The sequence below is a fragment of the Danio rerio genome, chromosome 25 (assembly GCF_052040795.2).
Source record: "Danio rerio strain M-AB ecotype USA chromosome 25, GRCz13ab, whole genome shotgun sequence".
In the NCBI taxonomy this organism is placed as follows: domain Eukaryota; kingdom Metazoa; phylum Chordata; class Actinopteri; order Cypriniformes; family Danionidae; genus Danio; species Danio rerio.
Window position 1 is genome coordinate 1942456 of NC_141045.1, and position 17545 is coordinate 1960000.

General features: G+C 34.7%; 2 protein-coding genes and 1 long non-coding RNA gene across 30 annotated transcripts in view; 1 reads left to right on the forward strand and 2 right to left on the reverse strand.

Moving 5' to 3' along the window:
* LOC147837625 (uncharacterized) overlaps window positions 1-2795 on the forward strand; it is a 22537-nt gene extending 19742 nt beyond the window's left edge. Inside the window, exons 3-4 of the long non-coding RNA XR_015526163.1 lie at window positions 631-1179; window positions 1354-2795. This is a non-coding gene — a long non-coding RNA (uncharacterized LOC147837625). The remainder of the gene's footprint in view (window positions 1-630; window positions 1180-1353) is intronic.
* calml4b (calmodulin-like 4b) overlaps window positions 1-9414 on the reverse strand; it is a 15968-nt gene extending 6554 nt beyond the window's left edge. Inside the window, 2 exon segments of the mRNA XM_087311659.1 lie at window positions 2363-2503; window positions 9269-9414. Of these exon segments, the coding sequence (XP_087167785.1) occupies window positions 2363-2503; window positions 9269-9311 (184 nt within the window). The 5' untranslated portion in view covers window positions 9312-9414.
* A 2121-nt stretch (window positions 9415-11535) lies between these two features.
* The window catches only part of cln6b (CLN6 transmembrane ER protein b), a 13697-nt gene continuing 7687 nt past the window's right edge, over window positions 11536-17545 (reverse strand). For 15 of the 28 annotated variants that reach the window (XM_087311606.1, XM_087311609.1, XM_087311610.1 and 12 more), the window contains 4 exons: window positions 14271-14459; window positions 13966-14021; window positions 12245-12367; window positions 11536-12154 (listed from right to left, as the gene is read on the reverse strand). In XM_087311606.1, coding sequence (XP_087167732.1) covers window positions 11869-12154; window positions 12245-12367; window positions 13966-14021; window positions 14271-14459 — 654 coding nt within the window. In that variant the 3' untranslated portion in view covers window positions 11536-11868. Of the gene's footprint in view, window positions 12155-12244; window positions 12368-13965; window positions 14022-14270; window positions 15158-15255; window positions 15759-16727 lie in introns of all 28 variants that reach the window. The other 13 variants (XM_087311627.1, XM_087311622.1, XM_087311628.1 and 10 more) reach the window with 2 other exon arrangements.

Sequence of the window (17545 nt, forward strand, 5' to 3'; positions counted from 1 at the left end):
CAAGTAATTAAAGTGCTCAATAAGGAATAAATTAGCAGTCAGATACAGTAAATAGAAAAGTAATTTAAATGCAAATTAAGCAATTAGTAATTAATAAGAGTTTTGAAGTAGCATACTAGATGAAATTCAAATGTTCCCTAAGTGTAAACAACACTGGTAAATCCAGCGCTCTGTTTTTCCTCCGCGATGACTCTATAAAGCATCTATCTACATTCACTGTCCTTATCTGGACGTATTGGGCACCGAGGCTTGCCAATGTTATGGTTGAGCTTCTTCCACTCACTCCTACAGATTTCAAGTTTGTTTTACGTAGTAAGCAAAGTTTACACTGTTGACTTTACCTAGGGTTTGGAGGTTTAGGAGGATGTCGATCCGATAACTTAACGTCGGCGTGAGTCATTTGTTTGGGTCTCTTGAATACTTTCAGTTCTTCAGTTTAATGTTTGGATTCACTGTAAGTCGATGATCATTTCAGTTTCTATGGATTGCCGTTTCCTTAATAAATAATTGGTGTTTAATGATACATTTTTAGTTAATTCAAATCTCATTTTCTATTTATATGATGCTTTTGCAATATTGATTGTTTTCAAGGTGCTTCACATAATAATAAATATGTCCAATATTTTTTAGCTTAGTCTCTATTTCAGAGGTCACCACAGAGGAATGAACTGCCAACTATTCCAGCATATGTTTTACACAGAAGATGCCCTTCCAGCTGCAACCTAGTACTGAGAAACACCCATACACACTCATATATCACCTATAGCGCATGTGTTTGGACTGTGGTGGAAACCGGAGCACCCAGAGGAAACCCACAACAACGCAGGGAGAACATGCAAACTCCACACAGAAACGCCAACTGACCCAGCGGTTACTCAAACCAGCGACCTTCTTAATGAGCCACCAAGCCGCCTTGTCTATGCATTATTTATATATCTATATATATATATACGAAATTATCTACTCTTAAAATGCACATAAACCCTTCTGATGATTGGGTTTGTCTGCATGTGTAACAGGGAGATGTCACATCCATAAAGGAGAGATGTCACATCCATAACAGAGAGATTTCACATCCATAACGGAGAGATGTCACATCCATAAAGGAGAGATGTCACATCCATAAAGGAGAGATGTCACATCCATAAAGGAGAGATGTCACATCCATAACGGAGAGATGTCAAATCCATAACGGAGAGATGTCACATCCATAAAGGAGAGATGTCACATCCATAACGGAGAGATGTCAAATCCATAACGGAGAGATGTCACATCCATAAAGGAGAGATGTCACATCCATAACAGAGAGATGTCACATCCATAACGGAGAGATGTCACATCCATAACAGAGAGATGTCACATCCATAACGGAGAGATGTCACATCCATAACGGAGAGATGTCACATCCATAACAGAGAGATGTCACATCCATAACGGAGAGATGTCACATCCATAACGGAGAGATTTCACATCCATAACAGAGAGATGTCACATCCATAACGGAGAGATGTCAAATCCATAACGGAGAGATGTCAAATCCATAACGGAGAGATGTCACATCCATAACGGAGAGATGTCACATCCATAACGGAGAGATGTCACATCCATAACGGAGAGATGTCAAATCCAAAAAGGAGAGATGTCACATCCAAAACAGAGAGATTTCACATCCATAACGGAGAGATGTCACATCCATAACGGAGAGATGTCACATCCATAACGGAGAGATGTCAAATCCATAACGGAGAGATGTCACATTCATAACGGAGAGATGTCACATCCATAACGAAGAGATGTATACATATATATATATGTGTGTGTGTGTGTGTGTGTGTGTGTGTGTGTGTGTGTGTGTGCATATTATACGGTTATTAATATATAAAACACATAAAATACTGTTATGATGTTCATAATGTTTATAACAAACCCAATAGTGGGTTAATTTTGAGAACTAAATTTAATTTACATTTTTCAACCCAAATGTGTCCATATTTGGCCTAGCACTGAAAAGTTAAAACAATCCAGGACTTTTTAGAGTAAATTGTACATGATCAGAATCTTTAAACATATTTTAGCCCATTACTTTTTTTTTCAACTGTTATATTGCATCATGGTATTGTATTTTTCTATTATTAACACCAATGAGTTTACAGCCTTGTTGATTTATTATTTCTAAAAATCTAAGTTTAATGCACTTTTCCTTATACTGTAGATGGATGGAACTTTTTTTAAACGTCTAAAGAAAAAAGTTATGGATTCTGAAAAAGTGCAATCTGACTGACAAAAGGGAAGATCTTTGGGAAACCCATTTGGAAACCATGATTAATTTGTATTTCTTAGCCCCATTCTACATAATGCATACCGATTTTATGGGAGAGCAAGTGTCTGTGGAGCTCCGGCAGGGTCGGACAGCAACCAAGAGACCTCATGACCGTCAGCAGATCTTGCACCTTCAGTTTACCCTTGCGCTTCTGGTCATACAGCGAAAAACACTCTTTATACTCTGAATAAAGCGGGAAATGTAAAGTATTACTAAACACACAAATATACAGTGTTGGCAATTTCTACAGTAGGATCTACAGTAACCTACAGCCAGCAGTTTGTCAGTAACTTACTGTAAATCAATTACAGCAAAATACTGTATTTATATTTACAGCACTATTTATCTTGATGTCATGTATTTATAGTGTATTATATTTACTGTAAAATACAGTAATTTTCACAGTGCAACTTTAAAATACAGTAACATACCGCATAACTATCATTTGGTAGAATTCAGATGTTAATGTGAAATTGTGAATGTTATTTACAATTACAGCACCATCTATCTTGCTGTATATGTATTATCGGTATACGACATCCTTACTGTAAAATAAACAGTTATTTTCACAATGCAACTGTAAAATCTACAGTAAAATTCAGAGGTAAATATGATAATGTAAATGTTATGTACTTTTACAGCACCATTTATTCTGCTGTACATGTGTTTACAGTATAGTGTATATTTACTGTGAAATATACAGTAATTTTCACAATGCAACTTTAAAATACAGCAACATACCGCATAACTTTCCTAGAGTAAAACGTGGAAATGTAAATGTTATTTACATTTACAGCACCATTTATCTTGCTGTATATGTATTTACAGTAAAGTATATATTTACCGTAAACTATACAGTAATTTTCACAACTTTAAAACACAGTAACATACCGCATAACTGTCCTACAGTAAAATTCAGATGTAAAAAAATGAAATTGTATATGTTATGTACATTTACAGCACTCTTTATCTTCCTCTACATGTATTTACAGTAAACTATATATTTACTGTAAATATATACAGTAATCACAATGCAACTTTAATAAAATATAGCAACAACATGGTTTCCACAACATCCATTCTTCCATGGCGGGGTGTCACACCAAAATTCATCCCATCATGGCTACATTACAGCTTCTTATTAATTCAAAACATTCAGTCATTGTTGTTGTTTTTAATAGCAGGTGATAATCGCACCAAAACGTATTAAAAGGTAAGTGAATTGTAACAGCGCAAACTTTTCTGTTACCGTAGTAGGGCTGTGTGCTATTTGTTTATCACTTTAAGTTGACGTGCTAACAAACTGACTGACTTACTGACAGGTGCGCGATGCATGAGGCCAGCAAACACGACGTAGCTTTCAGTTAAGATGAACGCAGTTTCCATAATTATACTTTATTTACAGATAAAGATCTGTGATTCTGCATACAAAAACTTTAACGTCATCTTGCTTGAGTAGTTTATTGCCGTTTCACTTTACTTTAGGAAGCATTAATATCGCTCTGTAGGTCTATTGAAGACATTCATAAATATTCCTATCAAATCTAATAAATGTTGGAGACATACTCACTACATAAACGCGCTAAATCGCACTTCAGCAGTGTTTATTTGAGAGCGCACAAGAAGATCTGAGCTCGAGCAGCGTGTTTGAGGGCGTGCAGGACGTTTTGTGCACGAGCAGAGGAAATCGGTGCGCAAGCAGAGATTGGCATGCTCGTATTACGTAAATGCGATGCCGACTTGTACTGCGCTCAACACATTTCTCCATTTGTCATTGAAATACGCCATAGGTGGTTGGTAGATTTGTGTAAAAGACAGAACAAGCTGGAAAAAATCCTAAAGGGAAACACTAAACATACTGCATAACTGTCCTAAAGTAAAATTCAGATGTAAATGTGAAAATGTAAATGTTATTTACATGTACAACACCATTTATACTGCTGTATGTGTATTTACAATATATTTGCTGTATCTTATATCTTTGCTGTAGAGTAATTTTCACAAGACAATTTTAAAATACAGTAACATACTGCAAAACTGCCCTACAGTGAAATTCAGATGTACATGTAAAAAAGTAAATGTACATTTACAGCACCATTTTTCTTTAGTATGTTCTTACAGTATAATATTTATTACCTGTAAAATATACAGCAATTTTCACAATGAAGTTTTCAAATACAGCAACATACTGCAAAACTGTGCTACAGTAAAATTCAGATTCAAATGTGAAACGTAATTTACAGCACCACCTATATTGCTGTATACATATTTACAGTATATTATATCTTAACTGTAAAATATACAGTAATTTTCACAATGCAACTTTAAAATGCAGCAACATGCAGCATAACTCTCCTACTGTAAAATTCAGATATAAACATAAAAATGTAATTTACATTTACAGCACAATTTATCTTGCTGTATATGTATTTACAGTATAGTATATATTTAATGTAATATCACAATGCAACTTTAAAATACAGTAACATACCGCATAACTATCATTTGGTAGAATTCAGATGTTAATGTGAAGGTGTGAATGTTATTTACAATTACAGCACCATCTATCTTGCTGTATATGTATTATCGGTATACGACATCCTTACTGTAAAATTAACAGTTATTTTCACAATGCAACTGTTAAATCTACAGTAAAATTCAGAGGTAAATATGATAATGTAAATGTTTTGTACATTCACAGCACCATTTAAACTGCTGTACATGTGTTTACAGTATAGTGTATATTTACTGTGAAATATTCAGTCATTTTCACAATGCAACTTTAAAATACAGCAACATACCGCATAAATTTCCTAGAGTAAAACGTGGAAATGTAAATGTTATTTACATTTACAGCACCATTTATCTTGCTGTATATGTATTTACAGTAAAGTATATATTTACCGTAAACCATACAGTAATTTTCACAGTGCAACTTTAAAACACAGTAACATACCGTATAACTGTCCTACAGTAAAATTCAGATGTAAAAAAATGAAATTGTATATGTTATGTACATTTACAGCACTCTTTATCTTCTCTACATGTATTTACAGTAAACTATATATTTACTGTAAATATATACAGTAATCACAATGCACTTTAATAAAATATAGCAACAACATGGTTTCCACAACATCCATTCTTCCATGGCGGGGTGTCACACCAAAATTCATCCCACCATGGCTACATTACAGCTTCTTATTAATTCAAAACATTCAGTCATTGTTGTTGTTTTTAATAGCAGGTAATAATCGCACCAAAACGTATTAAAAGGTAAGTGAATTGTTACAGTGCAAACTTTTCTGTTACCGTAGTAGGGCTGTGTGCTATTTGTTTATCACTTTAAGTTGACGTGCTAACAAACTGACTGACTTACTGACAGGTGCACGATGCATGAGGCCAGCAAACACGACGTAGCTTTCAGTTAAGATGAACACAGTTTCCATAATTATACTTTATTTACAGATAAAGATCTGTGATTCTGCATACAAATACTTTAACGTCATCTTGCTTGAGTAGTTTATTGCCGTTTCACTTTACTTTAGGACGCATTAATACCGATCTGTAGGTCTATTGAAGACATTCATAAATATTCCTATCAAATCTAATAAATGTTGGAGACATACTCACTACATAAACGCGCTAAATCGCACTTCAGCAGTGTTAATTTGAGAGCGCACAAGAAGATCTGAGCTTGAGCAGCGTGTTTGAGGGCGTGCAGGACGTTTTGTGCACGAGCAGAGGAAATCGGTGCGCAAGCAGAGATTGGCATGCTCGTATTACGTAAATGCGATGCCGACTTGTACTGCGCTCAACACATTTCTCCATTTGTCATTGAAATACGCCATAGGTGGTTGGTAGATTTGTGTAAAAGACAGAACAAGCTGGAAAAAATCCTAAAGGGAAACACTAAACATACTGCATAACTGTCCTAAAGTAAAATTCAGATGTAAATGTGAAAATGTAAATGTTATTTACATGTACAACACCATTTATACTGCTGTATGTGTATTTACAATATATTTGCTGTATCTTATATCTTTGCTGTAGAGTAATTTTCACAAGACAATTTTAAAATACAGTAACATACTGCAAAACTGCCCTACAGTGAAATTCAGATGTACATGTAAAAAAGTAAATGTACATTTACAGCACCATTTTTCTTTAGTATGTTCTTACAGTATAATATTTATTACCTGTAAAATATACAGCAATTTTCACAATGAAGTTTTCAAATACAGCAACATACTGCAAAACTGTGCTACAGTAAAATTCAGATTCAAATGTGAAACGTAATTTACAGCACCACCTATATTGCTGTATACATATTTACAGTATATTATATCTTAACTGTAAAATATACAGTAATTTTCACAATGCAACTTTAAAATGCAGCAACATGCAGCATAACTCTCCTACTGTAAAATTCAGATATAAACATAAAAATGTAATTTACATTTACAGCACAATTTATCTTGCTGTATATGTATTTACAGTATAGTATATATTTAATGTAATATCACAATGCAACTTTAAAATACAGTAACATACCGCATAACTGTCCTACAGTAAATGTACATGTACATTTACAGCGCCATTTATATTGCTGTACGGTATGTATTTACAGTATTGTATGTATTTACTGTAAAATATAGTAACTTTCACAACGCAACTTTAAACAGGGTTTTTGCAGGTTTCAGAGTTAGATTTAAGACTTTTAAAGACATTTTTAAGACCATTATGACTGAATTTTTAGATTTAAAGAGCTAAAGTCTAAGGAATTTTTTAAATGGCCCAGATGGAAAAGATTTTATTTGCCCTTTCAAAAACTTTTTTATTATAATTGAATACATATAATAATACAATAAAACATTAATAATTTCAAAAAATTTATATTTTAGATTTTATTTCATAGCAAAATATTTTAAATATGGTGTAAAAACAAGCAAGCTCTACTTAAATCCATACACTTTTTTTCCCGACATAAACATTCTTTAAAATAAAAAAAAATTAACAAATGTTTTAAAATTTTTAAAAACTAAAATAAACTAAATCTACATGGAGAACTTTTAAAGAAATGTTATTTTAAGAAAAATAATTAAACCATTATGATAGAGTTAAAATGACCTTTTTAAATAAAAAAGTTTTATTGAGATGGATTGTTGATGACTGTATGGGATTTGGCCAGATTGGGTAGCAATTTATGAACAAAGGAAAATTAAGACCCGTTTAAAAAAGATTTAAGACCTACAACACAATATTTCAGTAAATGTAAGACTTTTTAAGGCCTAAAATTAGGATTAGGAGATTTAAGACATTTTAAGACTTTCTAAGACCCTGCAGAAACCCTGTTTAAAATACAGCAACAAACTGCATAACTGTTCAGCAGTAAAATTCAGATGTAAATGTGAAAATGTTATTTACATTTACAGCAGCCTTAATGCAACTTTAAAATAAAACAACATACTGCAAAACTGTCCGACAGTAAAATTCTGTTTATATTACAGTAAAATACTGTGTAATTTACAAAAATCGTTAAGAGTGTAGTGTTCAATCTTTTTTTGTGCAATCCTAAAAGTTACATTTTTGGATGACCAAAGTTAGCTCATAAGTATAATCATCAGATGTATCCAGATCAGAGATTACAGTGTTTGTTTGTCTTGCTGATAAGGATATAGTTTGGCAGGGTGTCTTTATAATCCCAAATGAAGGAGTAGTTTTGGCATCAACTCAGACAACCCGTTTAGCAGAGCTTCAAGATTACGGCAGTATCAACAACAGCAGGTGGACGGCGTGACAACACACTTCTTTGCATTTCTGCAGTGTTTACAGTGCATAATGTGTCATGTTTTTGTTTGTATTCTCATATTTTGTGTCATTTGAGTCTCCTGTTCACTCGGTTCTTGCTGTGTGTTTATGCATCAGTGGATCTTCAGTGTTTGTGCTTCAGTAATCAGAAACAAATGACACTTTGTGTCAAGTAAAAGAATAGCATGTTGAATGGCTTCAGTGTCCCTTCATGCTTTATAATAATAACTTTAATATTCATAACCCATTATACCAGCAATGCACATTCATATGATCTCATGGTTAGCATTATTTAGCAAATGTATATTAATTTATAATGTACAGTTGAAAACAAAATAATTTGTAAGTTATTTTCCCAAATATTACCCAATTGCTGTTCAAAAGGAGAAATGTTTTTAACATATTTTTAAACATAATAGTTTTAATAACTCCTTAGCCTACTAACCGATCAATAATTGTCATCATGTCAGTGTTTAACTAATATTTTGCAAGATTAAATTGAAATTCAAAGGCGTAAATAGGTTATTTTGGTTAACTATACAAAGAATATTTAAAAAACAATTAAGATTTCACAGAAGAGCTAATAATTTTACCTTCAAGTGTAATTAGCATGTGCCTGTTTTAACTGAAGCTTGTTTTTCAGCTCAGAAAAAGAGATTATATTTATAATATTAGAACATGAATCATTTATTGAAATATTAAAATCTGTTAATTTCAGCCGCAATATCAGCTTAGTTGTCGTCTGAAATATTAATTATTATCAGGGTATTGATCCTTCAAAACACTAATTCTCACCCATTTGACATCAATGTTTTTTTATTATTTAAATCAGCATTTAAATTGACTACGTTCACTTATTAGTTTACATATAAATAAACACAGGCCAGAAAAGGATGTACAGTACATGAAATAACCATATCACAATACTGAATAAAGACTAAACATTAGGCTATTTCATCCATAGTTTGACTTTTTATCTCTCAGTTTGATAGTGTTATTGACAGCTAATTTGTTTAGGTTGCTTATTAATCATATTTTGGAGTTTTGTGAACGATATAAAACCGAATTTATCGAACTAAACTGATAAATAATTACACAATATCTGTAAGAGACGTTATAATGCAGAGACCTGCTTACCGTTGATTTGATCTTGACTGAGGAATTTCGCCTGTAATACCATAAGAAGCCAATTCAATTAGTTAGTATATTGTTTTACATGTAAATAATACATAGAAAGAGATGGCAAACTGACCATGTTGGTGTTCAGTCCTTCTCTAAGTGCTGTCAGGTGTTTGTAATGAAGCGAACTTTCACTCCGGCAGATGGCGCTCGACGACAGAAAGCAAAATCTCCATCAAATCCCATTCACTGGTCTCGAGGCGGGATTAAAACATATAGTAAATGTGTAACGCAAGTAACAGAGTGGTATTCAATCATTTTAATTTTTAAATGTCTCCAGTAACAAACATTTGACAATCACTAAACAGTTATTTTTTACAGTCATTGCAAGTAAGCGCTGAGGGAAAAGCGCCGATCACGTGACATTTGCGTCAACTGTTGTCAGATTTGATTTTACGCTTGTTTGACGCCGAGAAACGAAATAAAAATAAATTCTGTCCAATCGTAGCATTATTAAAATATTTAAGCATTATACTTGACCAAGTAGCTGTAATAATAAGCTAATTCTGTGTTTTGTTAGTACACAATGATACATACCCTACTAAGAAAAACTTAAATCAACCTATGCTGGTTGGCTGGTTTTAGCTGGTCAACCAGGCTGCTTTTGGCCACTTCCAGGCTGGTTTCCAGCTATTTCCAGCCTGGTCAGGGTGGAAAATGACCAGCGAAAACCAGCTTGACCAACCTAGCCAGGCTGGGAGTCCAGCCAAAACCAATATGTCCAGCTTTAACCAGGCTGGTCAAGCTGGTTGTAGCTGGTTTTATCTGGTCATTTTCCAGCATGACCAGCTAAGACCAGGATGGAAATGGCTGGAAACCAGCTTGGATGTGGCTAAAACCCCTCTAAAACCAGGCTGGTCAAAGAGCCAAAACCAACCAACCAGCTTAGGCTGGTTTAAGCTGTTTTTTTAAGCAGGGTAGAGTAAAAAAACTTTTAAAAATCCAAATATATTTCATCGCAGAACATTAAGACATGTAATATGACATTATTGTTATTGAAGATGAATCAATATGCAGAAATCTAAGCATTCTGAGAAATATTAAGTTAATATATCTTGACCAAGTCTACTGTACAGGCCGAATAAGCCTTTCCAATCCCGTCTATGTGTATTTTTTGGTAGGCTACATCTTCATTACTTGACCAAGTGACACTAATGTATAGGGTATATGCCGAGCTAGTGTTTTTCCCATACTGATAAACGTCCAGTGGCCTGTTATTGTGAACTTTTTTCCAATTTTTATGGTTCCTTTTACAGCATTGATGTTGTAATGTCATTAAAATACATTCAGTTAAATAAACTTTGGCATTCATTAGTTGCTCAAGCGTAAAATGAGACAAAAAGCCGTTTACTCGCACTCGCCCGTCAGAATCGGCAGACAAGCTCCATTGAATATACTGGGGTAAAATAAATGCTCATATTATAAAGACATGACGAGGAAAAACGTAATTTAATGCAGTGCTTCTTGTACAATCTGGGACCCACTTCACTCAGCTAGTGGTCCACTGGAGGCCGCTGATTTTTAAAGAAAACAGACCTTAAACGCGACAATTTTGCATTGGCATACAGTTCGCCAGGTTACTTTCAAATTAAAAGTCTATTAGCATGCTTCGGCATATACCCTACAGACCAATGTCATGTCCCATGAACATTTCCTGCTTGATGTCAAACTATTTCATTCCAGTAACAGGAGGCAATTCAATCATAACTTGTTAAAACAGCTATCATTATCAATACCCTGCTGGGAAAAACAGCTCCAACCTAAGATTGAAGCTAAGACCAAACTAATCAGCTAAGACCAGCTAAAAAGTGGCCAAAACCCCTCTAAAACCAGCCTGACTATGACCACCCTGAGAAATCAGCTAACACCAGACCAGCTAAAACCAGCCTGACCAGCTTAGGCTGCTTTTAGCAGGATTTGTCAGTAGGATACGGCTCGGATTCTCAGAAGCTAGAAATTAAAAATGTAAAACAAAATACATTGGGACCATTTTTGTTTAAATCCCTCAAAATGATCCATATGGCCTAATAATAAACCTGTCTAACTCTGTCCATGTGTGTTTTTAGGTTACGCAACAAAGATTTAATGCTGAAAAGAGTAAAAACCAAACATAAATCAGACTTTTCCTTTTCGCAGAACATTAGGATATCTAATATAATGATGTGTAGATATGTAGACATTTATTTAAACAAATCAATTTTCAGAAATTGGAATATTTAGTAAACTGAAGTTCAAAGCTCTTTATTTATTCTTGTCATAGCATATCAACAGACAGATTTTACATTTCCACAATGTTTTTAGGTGTAAAATGTAATATAAACCAGACAAATGATACATGACCATAAGAAATGAAATATGAAGGTGAATGATGAAGGAATTAGAAAGCAACAAAACTGGAAACTTGTTTTTTTTTATGAGTAATACTGAAGAAAATCAATCTTGACAACTTCGAATAGAGTAAAAATACTTCAGGAATGAGACTGAAATGGACTCCGAAAACAAATAAACAACTGTGAAATGATGGAAGCTGTTGATGTTTTGTGTTGTAAGTGATATTTTCAGTCTGTAAGCGTGGTGTGTTTGTCTCTGAGGTGTAATGTGTAAAGAGCCCACGGTTCTGGGATATACATCACTCCTGGATATTTCTTCCGCAACACTTTATCGTTCCACAGACAGGCGACCCAGACGCTCACTAAAAAGAGCGAAATCGAGAAACTGTAGAGCAGAAACAGTCCATTACTGTCAGGAAGAAAACCTTTACGCTTCTGATGCAGGACTGTAGCCATCATGGCGAAAAACGTGAAAATAAATGGGATGAAAATCTGTCCTTCTGTCACCAGATACCTGAGAATTAAAGAGCTGAAATTTACTTACAACTTAATTAAATCTAAAAAGCTTTATATTAATTTCACCGGGAGTTTTAGATGAACTAACCAGTAGTAAAGGCCACTGGGACCCAGTAGAATCCAAGCGGAGACGGGCATCTTCTTCTCTGCTTTGACGATAGTGAAACATCCAGTGAAATACAGGAACAGGATGAGAAACAGAGGAACGTACCTGTAAAGTTAGCCAAAGTTCAACTCAATATTTTAGTCGGTTTGATTGATGTAAGTTGAGATGACTAGAAATGTTGACTAAAATAAATTAAGGCATAAGCAAAATCTTTTACAAAGTAGAAAAAATCTCTTATGCAGGTCAATGGTTCCCGGTTTCCAACATTCTTTAAAATATCTTCTTTTGTGTTCAACATAATAAAGAAACTTATAAAAGTGTAAAGTGACCTGAGGTTTGAAACCGGAAACTATTGACTACCATAATAGCTGTTTTCCTATTGTGAAAGTAAATAGTTACCGGTTTCCAACATTCTTTAAATATCTTTTTTTGTGTTCAACAAAATAAAGAAAGTCATAAAAGCTTCAAACTACCTGAGGTTGGAAAACGGTAGCCATTGACTACCATAATACATTTTTCCAACTTTGAAAGTAAATGGTTTTCCAACCTTCTTCAAAAGGCACTCATAAAAAGTGTAAAATGACCTAAGATTGGAAACTGGTAACCATTGACTTCCATAATAGTTTTTCCTATTGTGAAAGTGAATGATTACCGGTTTGCAACATTCTTTAAAATATCTTCTTTTGTGTTCAACAGAATACAGAAACTCATAAAGGCTTAAAACTACCTGAGGTTGGAAAACGGTAATCATTTACTTACTACCAAAGTAGCTTTTTCTACTTTGAAAGTCAATGGGTTTCCAACATTCTTCAAAATATCTTCTTTTGTGTTCAACAAAATAAAGAAGCTCAAAAAATGTTTAAAACGACCTGAGGTTGAAAACCCGTAACAACTGACAACCATAATAGGGTTTTTTCTTATTGTGAAAGTGAATGGTTACCAGTCTTCAACATTCTTCAAAATATCTTCTTTTGTGTTACATAAAATAAAATAAAAAAAAAGAAGCTCATAAAAGGTTTAAAACGACCTGAGGTTGGAAACCGGTAACCATTGTCTACCATAATAGCTGCTTTCCTATTGTGAAAGTAAATGGTTACCGGTTTTCAGCATTCTTTAAGATATCCTATATTGTGTTCAACCAAAATAAACAAAGTCATTAAGGTTTAAAACTACCTGAGGTTGGAAACCGGTCACCATTGACAACCATAAAAGTTTTTTTTTTAATATTGTGCAAGTGAATGGTTACCGGTTTCCACATCCAACATTCTTTAAAATATCTTCCTTTGTGTTCAACAGAATACAGAAACTCATAAAGACTTCAAACTACCTGAGGTTGGAAAACGGTAACCATTGACTACCATAATAGCCGTTTTCCTATTGTGAAAGTGAATGGTTACCGGTTTCCAACATTCTTTAAGATATCCTATTTTGTGTTCAACAGAATAAAAGCCATAAAGGCTTAAAACTACCTGAGGTTGAAAACCGGTCATTGACTCTCATAATAGTTTGTAATAGTCTCCAACATTCTGCAAATTATCTTCTTTTTTGTTCAACAGGGGAAAAAAAAAAACTTTTTGGGTGAACACATTATTTTATCTTTAATCATTCTTGTGATATAGATTTTTCTAATAAATGATTTTCATATCCGCTTGGTTAATTAGTGTAAAATAAATCTGCAGATTGTAAAATATTTCGAGGCTTACCACATACAGAGGCCCAGACTTTCATCATAATACTGCAGTAACTCAAATGAGTCGATCTGTCAGAAAACAGGAAAAAATCTGTTTATATTCACTGGGGTAAAAACAAACATACATTTTTAATGTTTATGCATAAATATGTAAATTAAAATAATTTAAATATATATTTTAATATTAACTGGTGTGTGTGTGTGTGTTCATGTGTGTGTTTTACCTATATTTTTTATTTCTGCAGTGTATAGTGTGTGTGTGTGCGTGTGTGTGTGTGTGTGTGTGTGTGTGTGTGTGTGTGTGTGTGTGTGTTTTACCAGTGTGTGTGGTGAGATGCTCTTAATAATGGGGTTTTCTCTGAGTGTCAGGTGTGTCTGGTATCCGCTGATCAGCAGCCGCTGGTTTATGGATTCCCCGAGCAGGTGAATGCTGGAGCCCATGACGAAGGTGATGATGCACAGGTACATGGCGGAGCGCGGCAGTGTCTTCGGGCTGCGCTCCATCAGCTCAAACACACACACACACACACACACACACACACACACACACACACACACACACACACACACACACACACACACACAAACATCATTCACTTCTCATGTCCAGTGTGGTCAAGAACAACTCTCACTTAGGATTGGCAAAAATCACAACAATTAGGAAAATTAGGAAAGTTCCACACATTGGAGCCTTTTCACATTTGCGAGTTTATCCGCAACAGAAGTCGTCGTAGTTGGTAAATTCAGAGCAGTGAATGGGAGAGTCCAACTAATCATGTTATTACAGACGCATCTTTAAGAGATTTAGAAAAGGGTTAAGACTTTAGGAAAAGGTTAAAATAGTGTGAGACTGAGAACGGCATCAGCTGTGTAAAACATATGCTGGAATAGTCGGTGGTTCATTCCGCTGTGGCAACCCCTGATGAATAAAGGGACTAAGCTGAAGGAAAATTAATAAATAAATGAATTTTCAAGGATTCAAGATGCTGATGACCGTCAAGAGGGCGAGATAACAGCCTTGTAAAAAGGGTCCATCCCTTAGTGTCGTTCCAGTTCAAATCGATGAAGTTAACTTAACGGTTTCTGCAAGTTGGTTGAACATAAAACTATCACGCTGTCCCCCCAAAAACCTCAAGAATTGTGTTGTTTGAGCTTATTTTAAACAAGTTTTACATGCATTTTTGAGTGCACTACATAATATAGTTCTATAAATCAACAATACTGTAAAATACTGACACTTTAAAACTATACACACACACATACACACACACACACACACACACACACACATACAGTTCAACACATTTCTAATCATGATAGTTTTAATAACTCATTTCTAATAACTGATTTATTTTATCTTTGTCATGATGACAGTAAATAATATTAGACTAAATATTTTTAAGACTCTTCTATACAGCTTGAAGTGACATTTAAAGGCTTCACTAGGTTAAAACATAGCTTAAAGGAGCTAATATTGTGTCACGATCACCATCGATTCACTCCTGATAGATTGCTGGTGAACTACAAATGTCATGTTTAGGAACTACAAATACTATCAGGCCATGTCACACACACCAGTTGCTCATCACGGCTGATGAGACACACACAGCTGAGACTTGTGATCACTGATCATTCAGACTATTTATACACCACACGTACACCAGTTTAGCATGGAGTATTTGATGTTGATGTACATTGGTGTTTCGTTGATTTGCCTGGTTTTTGACCTTGGCTTTGTTTATTGTTTGATCCTGTTTGCCATCTATTTTGACTTTATGCAGTTTTTGACCACATTTTTGGATTACCCTTTTTGTAGTGGTGGGCAAAGCGAGGCTTCGTGAAACACTGAAACAGTCGAAGCAAATGTGTCGAAGCTTCGAAACGTTTCGAAACCCCACTCTACAGTGACACCTAGTGGTCATTTTTTATGTATTGCACTGAAACAGCTTCAGCAAAGAACAGTTAAACAAATTGAGGCATTAAACCCCACTTTGTATACTTGGTCCTTCAAGTAATTTAGTACAGTGGTTAAAGTGTCAGACTACCTTGCGGTGATAGTAGGTTCGAAGCCAGCCTGATACAGTTGTTTTGAAATGCTTTAATACCAGTTGGCAATGCTTTGCTCTTGTATCTTTTTGTTTCAACATTGGTCTGATATCCGAATAAACAATTTGTGAATAAATATGTCTTGTTTTGGTCTTAAAACAGGGTTGTTGCTAGATCAGAAAAGGTGGCCTAAAGCTATCAGGAATTAATTATATTATTCATTAAATTTCCCATTTATAGTATTTTATTAATGTCTACCTAAACCCAACCATACTGTAAAAATATTTATTAATGTTTTACAGTGTTACAAAAATGATGCTAAATTGATGGCGTAACTGCAGCTGTATCCTATTTAGGCTACACAAAACAGAAACATGATTAAAATACAGAAAACCATGATTTCGGAGTATTTGTACAAGTCGGGATTCGAACCCAAAACATCATGCAATGCATAGAAACCACATGCACACATACAGTCCTCTAGGCCATATGAGACACAGCTATTTACTTGTCCTTGGCAGTCAAATCCAGATTCACCAGGTCCCGAAACATTTCTAAGCTAAGTTTTTAAGCTGATCGGTACTTTGAATCGCTTTAGTCACGTGACTAGGTGTTTCGAAACACTTTAGTCACGTGGCTTGGGTGCTTCGGATCATGCTTCGGTGCAGTGTTTCAAAACACTTTCGCTTCGGGATCTCGAAACATCAGTTTCACGTCAGCCATCCCTACCTTTTTGTACCAGCCGCTTCTGTTTGTCCCAGTCTTGTTTTTTATATACAAAAAACGTTAAAGGTGCAGTACGTAAGTTTTTGACTCTAAGGCATAAAAAATACCATAACCATAATACTATTGGGTAAGTAGGTTACATTGCAACCCCGTGTCCCAATAACATGCTACGTGATGGGATTTGCAGTGATCAGCAGTTTGACTGTTTGCACCAGACTAAACACGAAAGAAATGTAAACACAGCCATTCAGAAGCACAGAATAGTGCACTCTCTGCTCTCCAGCCAAATGATGAGGTTTATAATATAATGAATACTAAACTTCTTTAACATGAATAAATGGAGATGCTGAATCACTGATGTGTGTTGGCTTGCACTGAGTCTAAAGTTCATTTTCAAACAGTTTTTTTTTATTTTCCAGATCTGAGGTGCACCATCTGCTGCTGCTTTCAGTAGTATGACAATAAACGTCATGTAAAATGGCATTCAGACTCACATTATTAGCGTTTAACACTGTGTAAAGCACATGAGCTGTACCTGAGCTGATCATTATCAGTGTTGTTCATCTGTGAGATATAGAAGCCGTTTCTAAAATATAAATTTCAGGTGTTGTTTAGTACAAAAACTCCTTTTAATAAGGAAAATATTCCTTTTGTCGCATGCTGCTGCTTTTAGTTTAAACACTGTTTAAACCAGCTTTTACGCTTGACAATTAGGCGCGCTCTTGTTGATATCTGGCAACCTGCGCTTGTGTTTTAAACCAGGAGTGCATTACCTAGTTCAACCACTGGGTGTCAAACTTACATCCTGCACCTTTAATTTA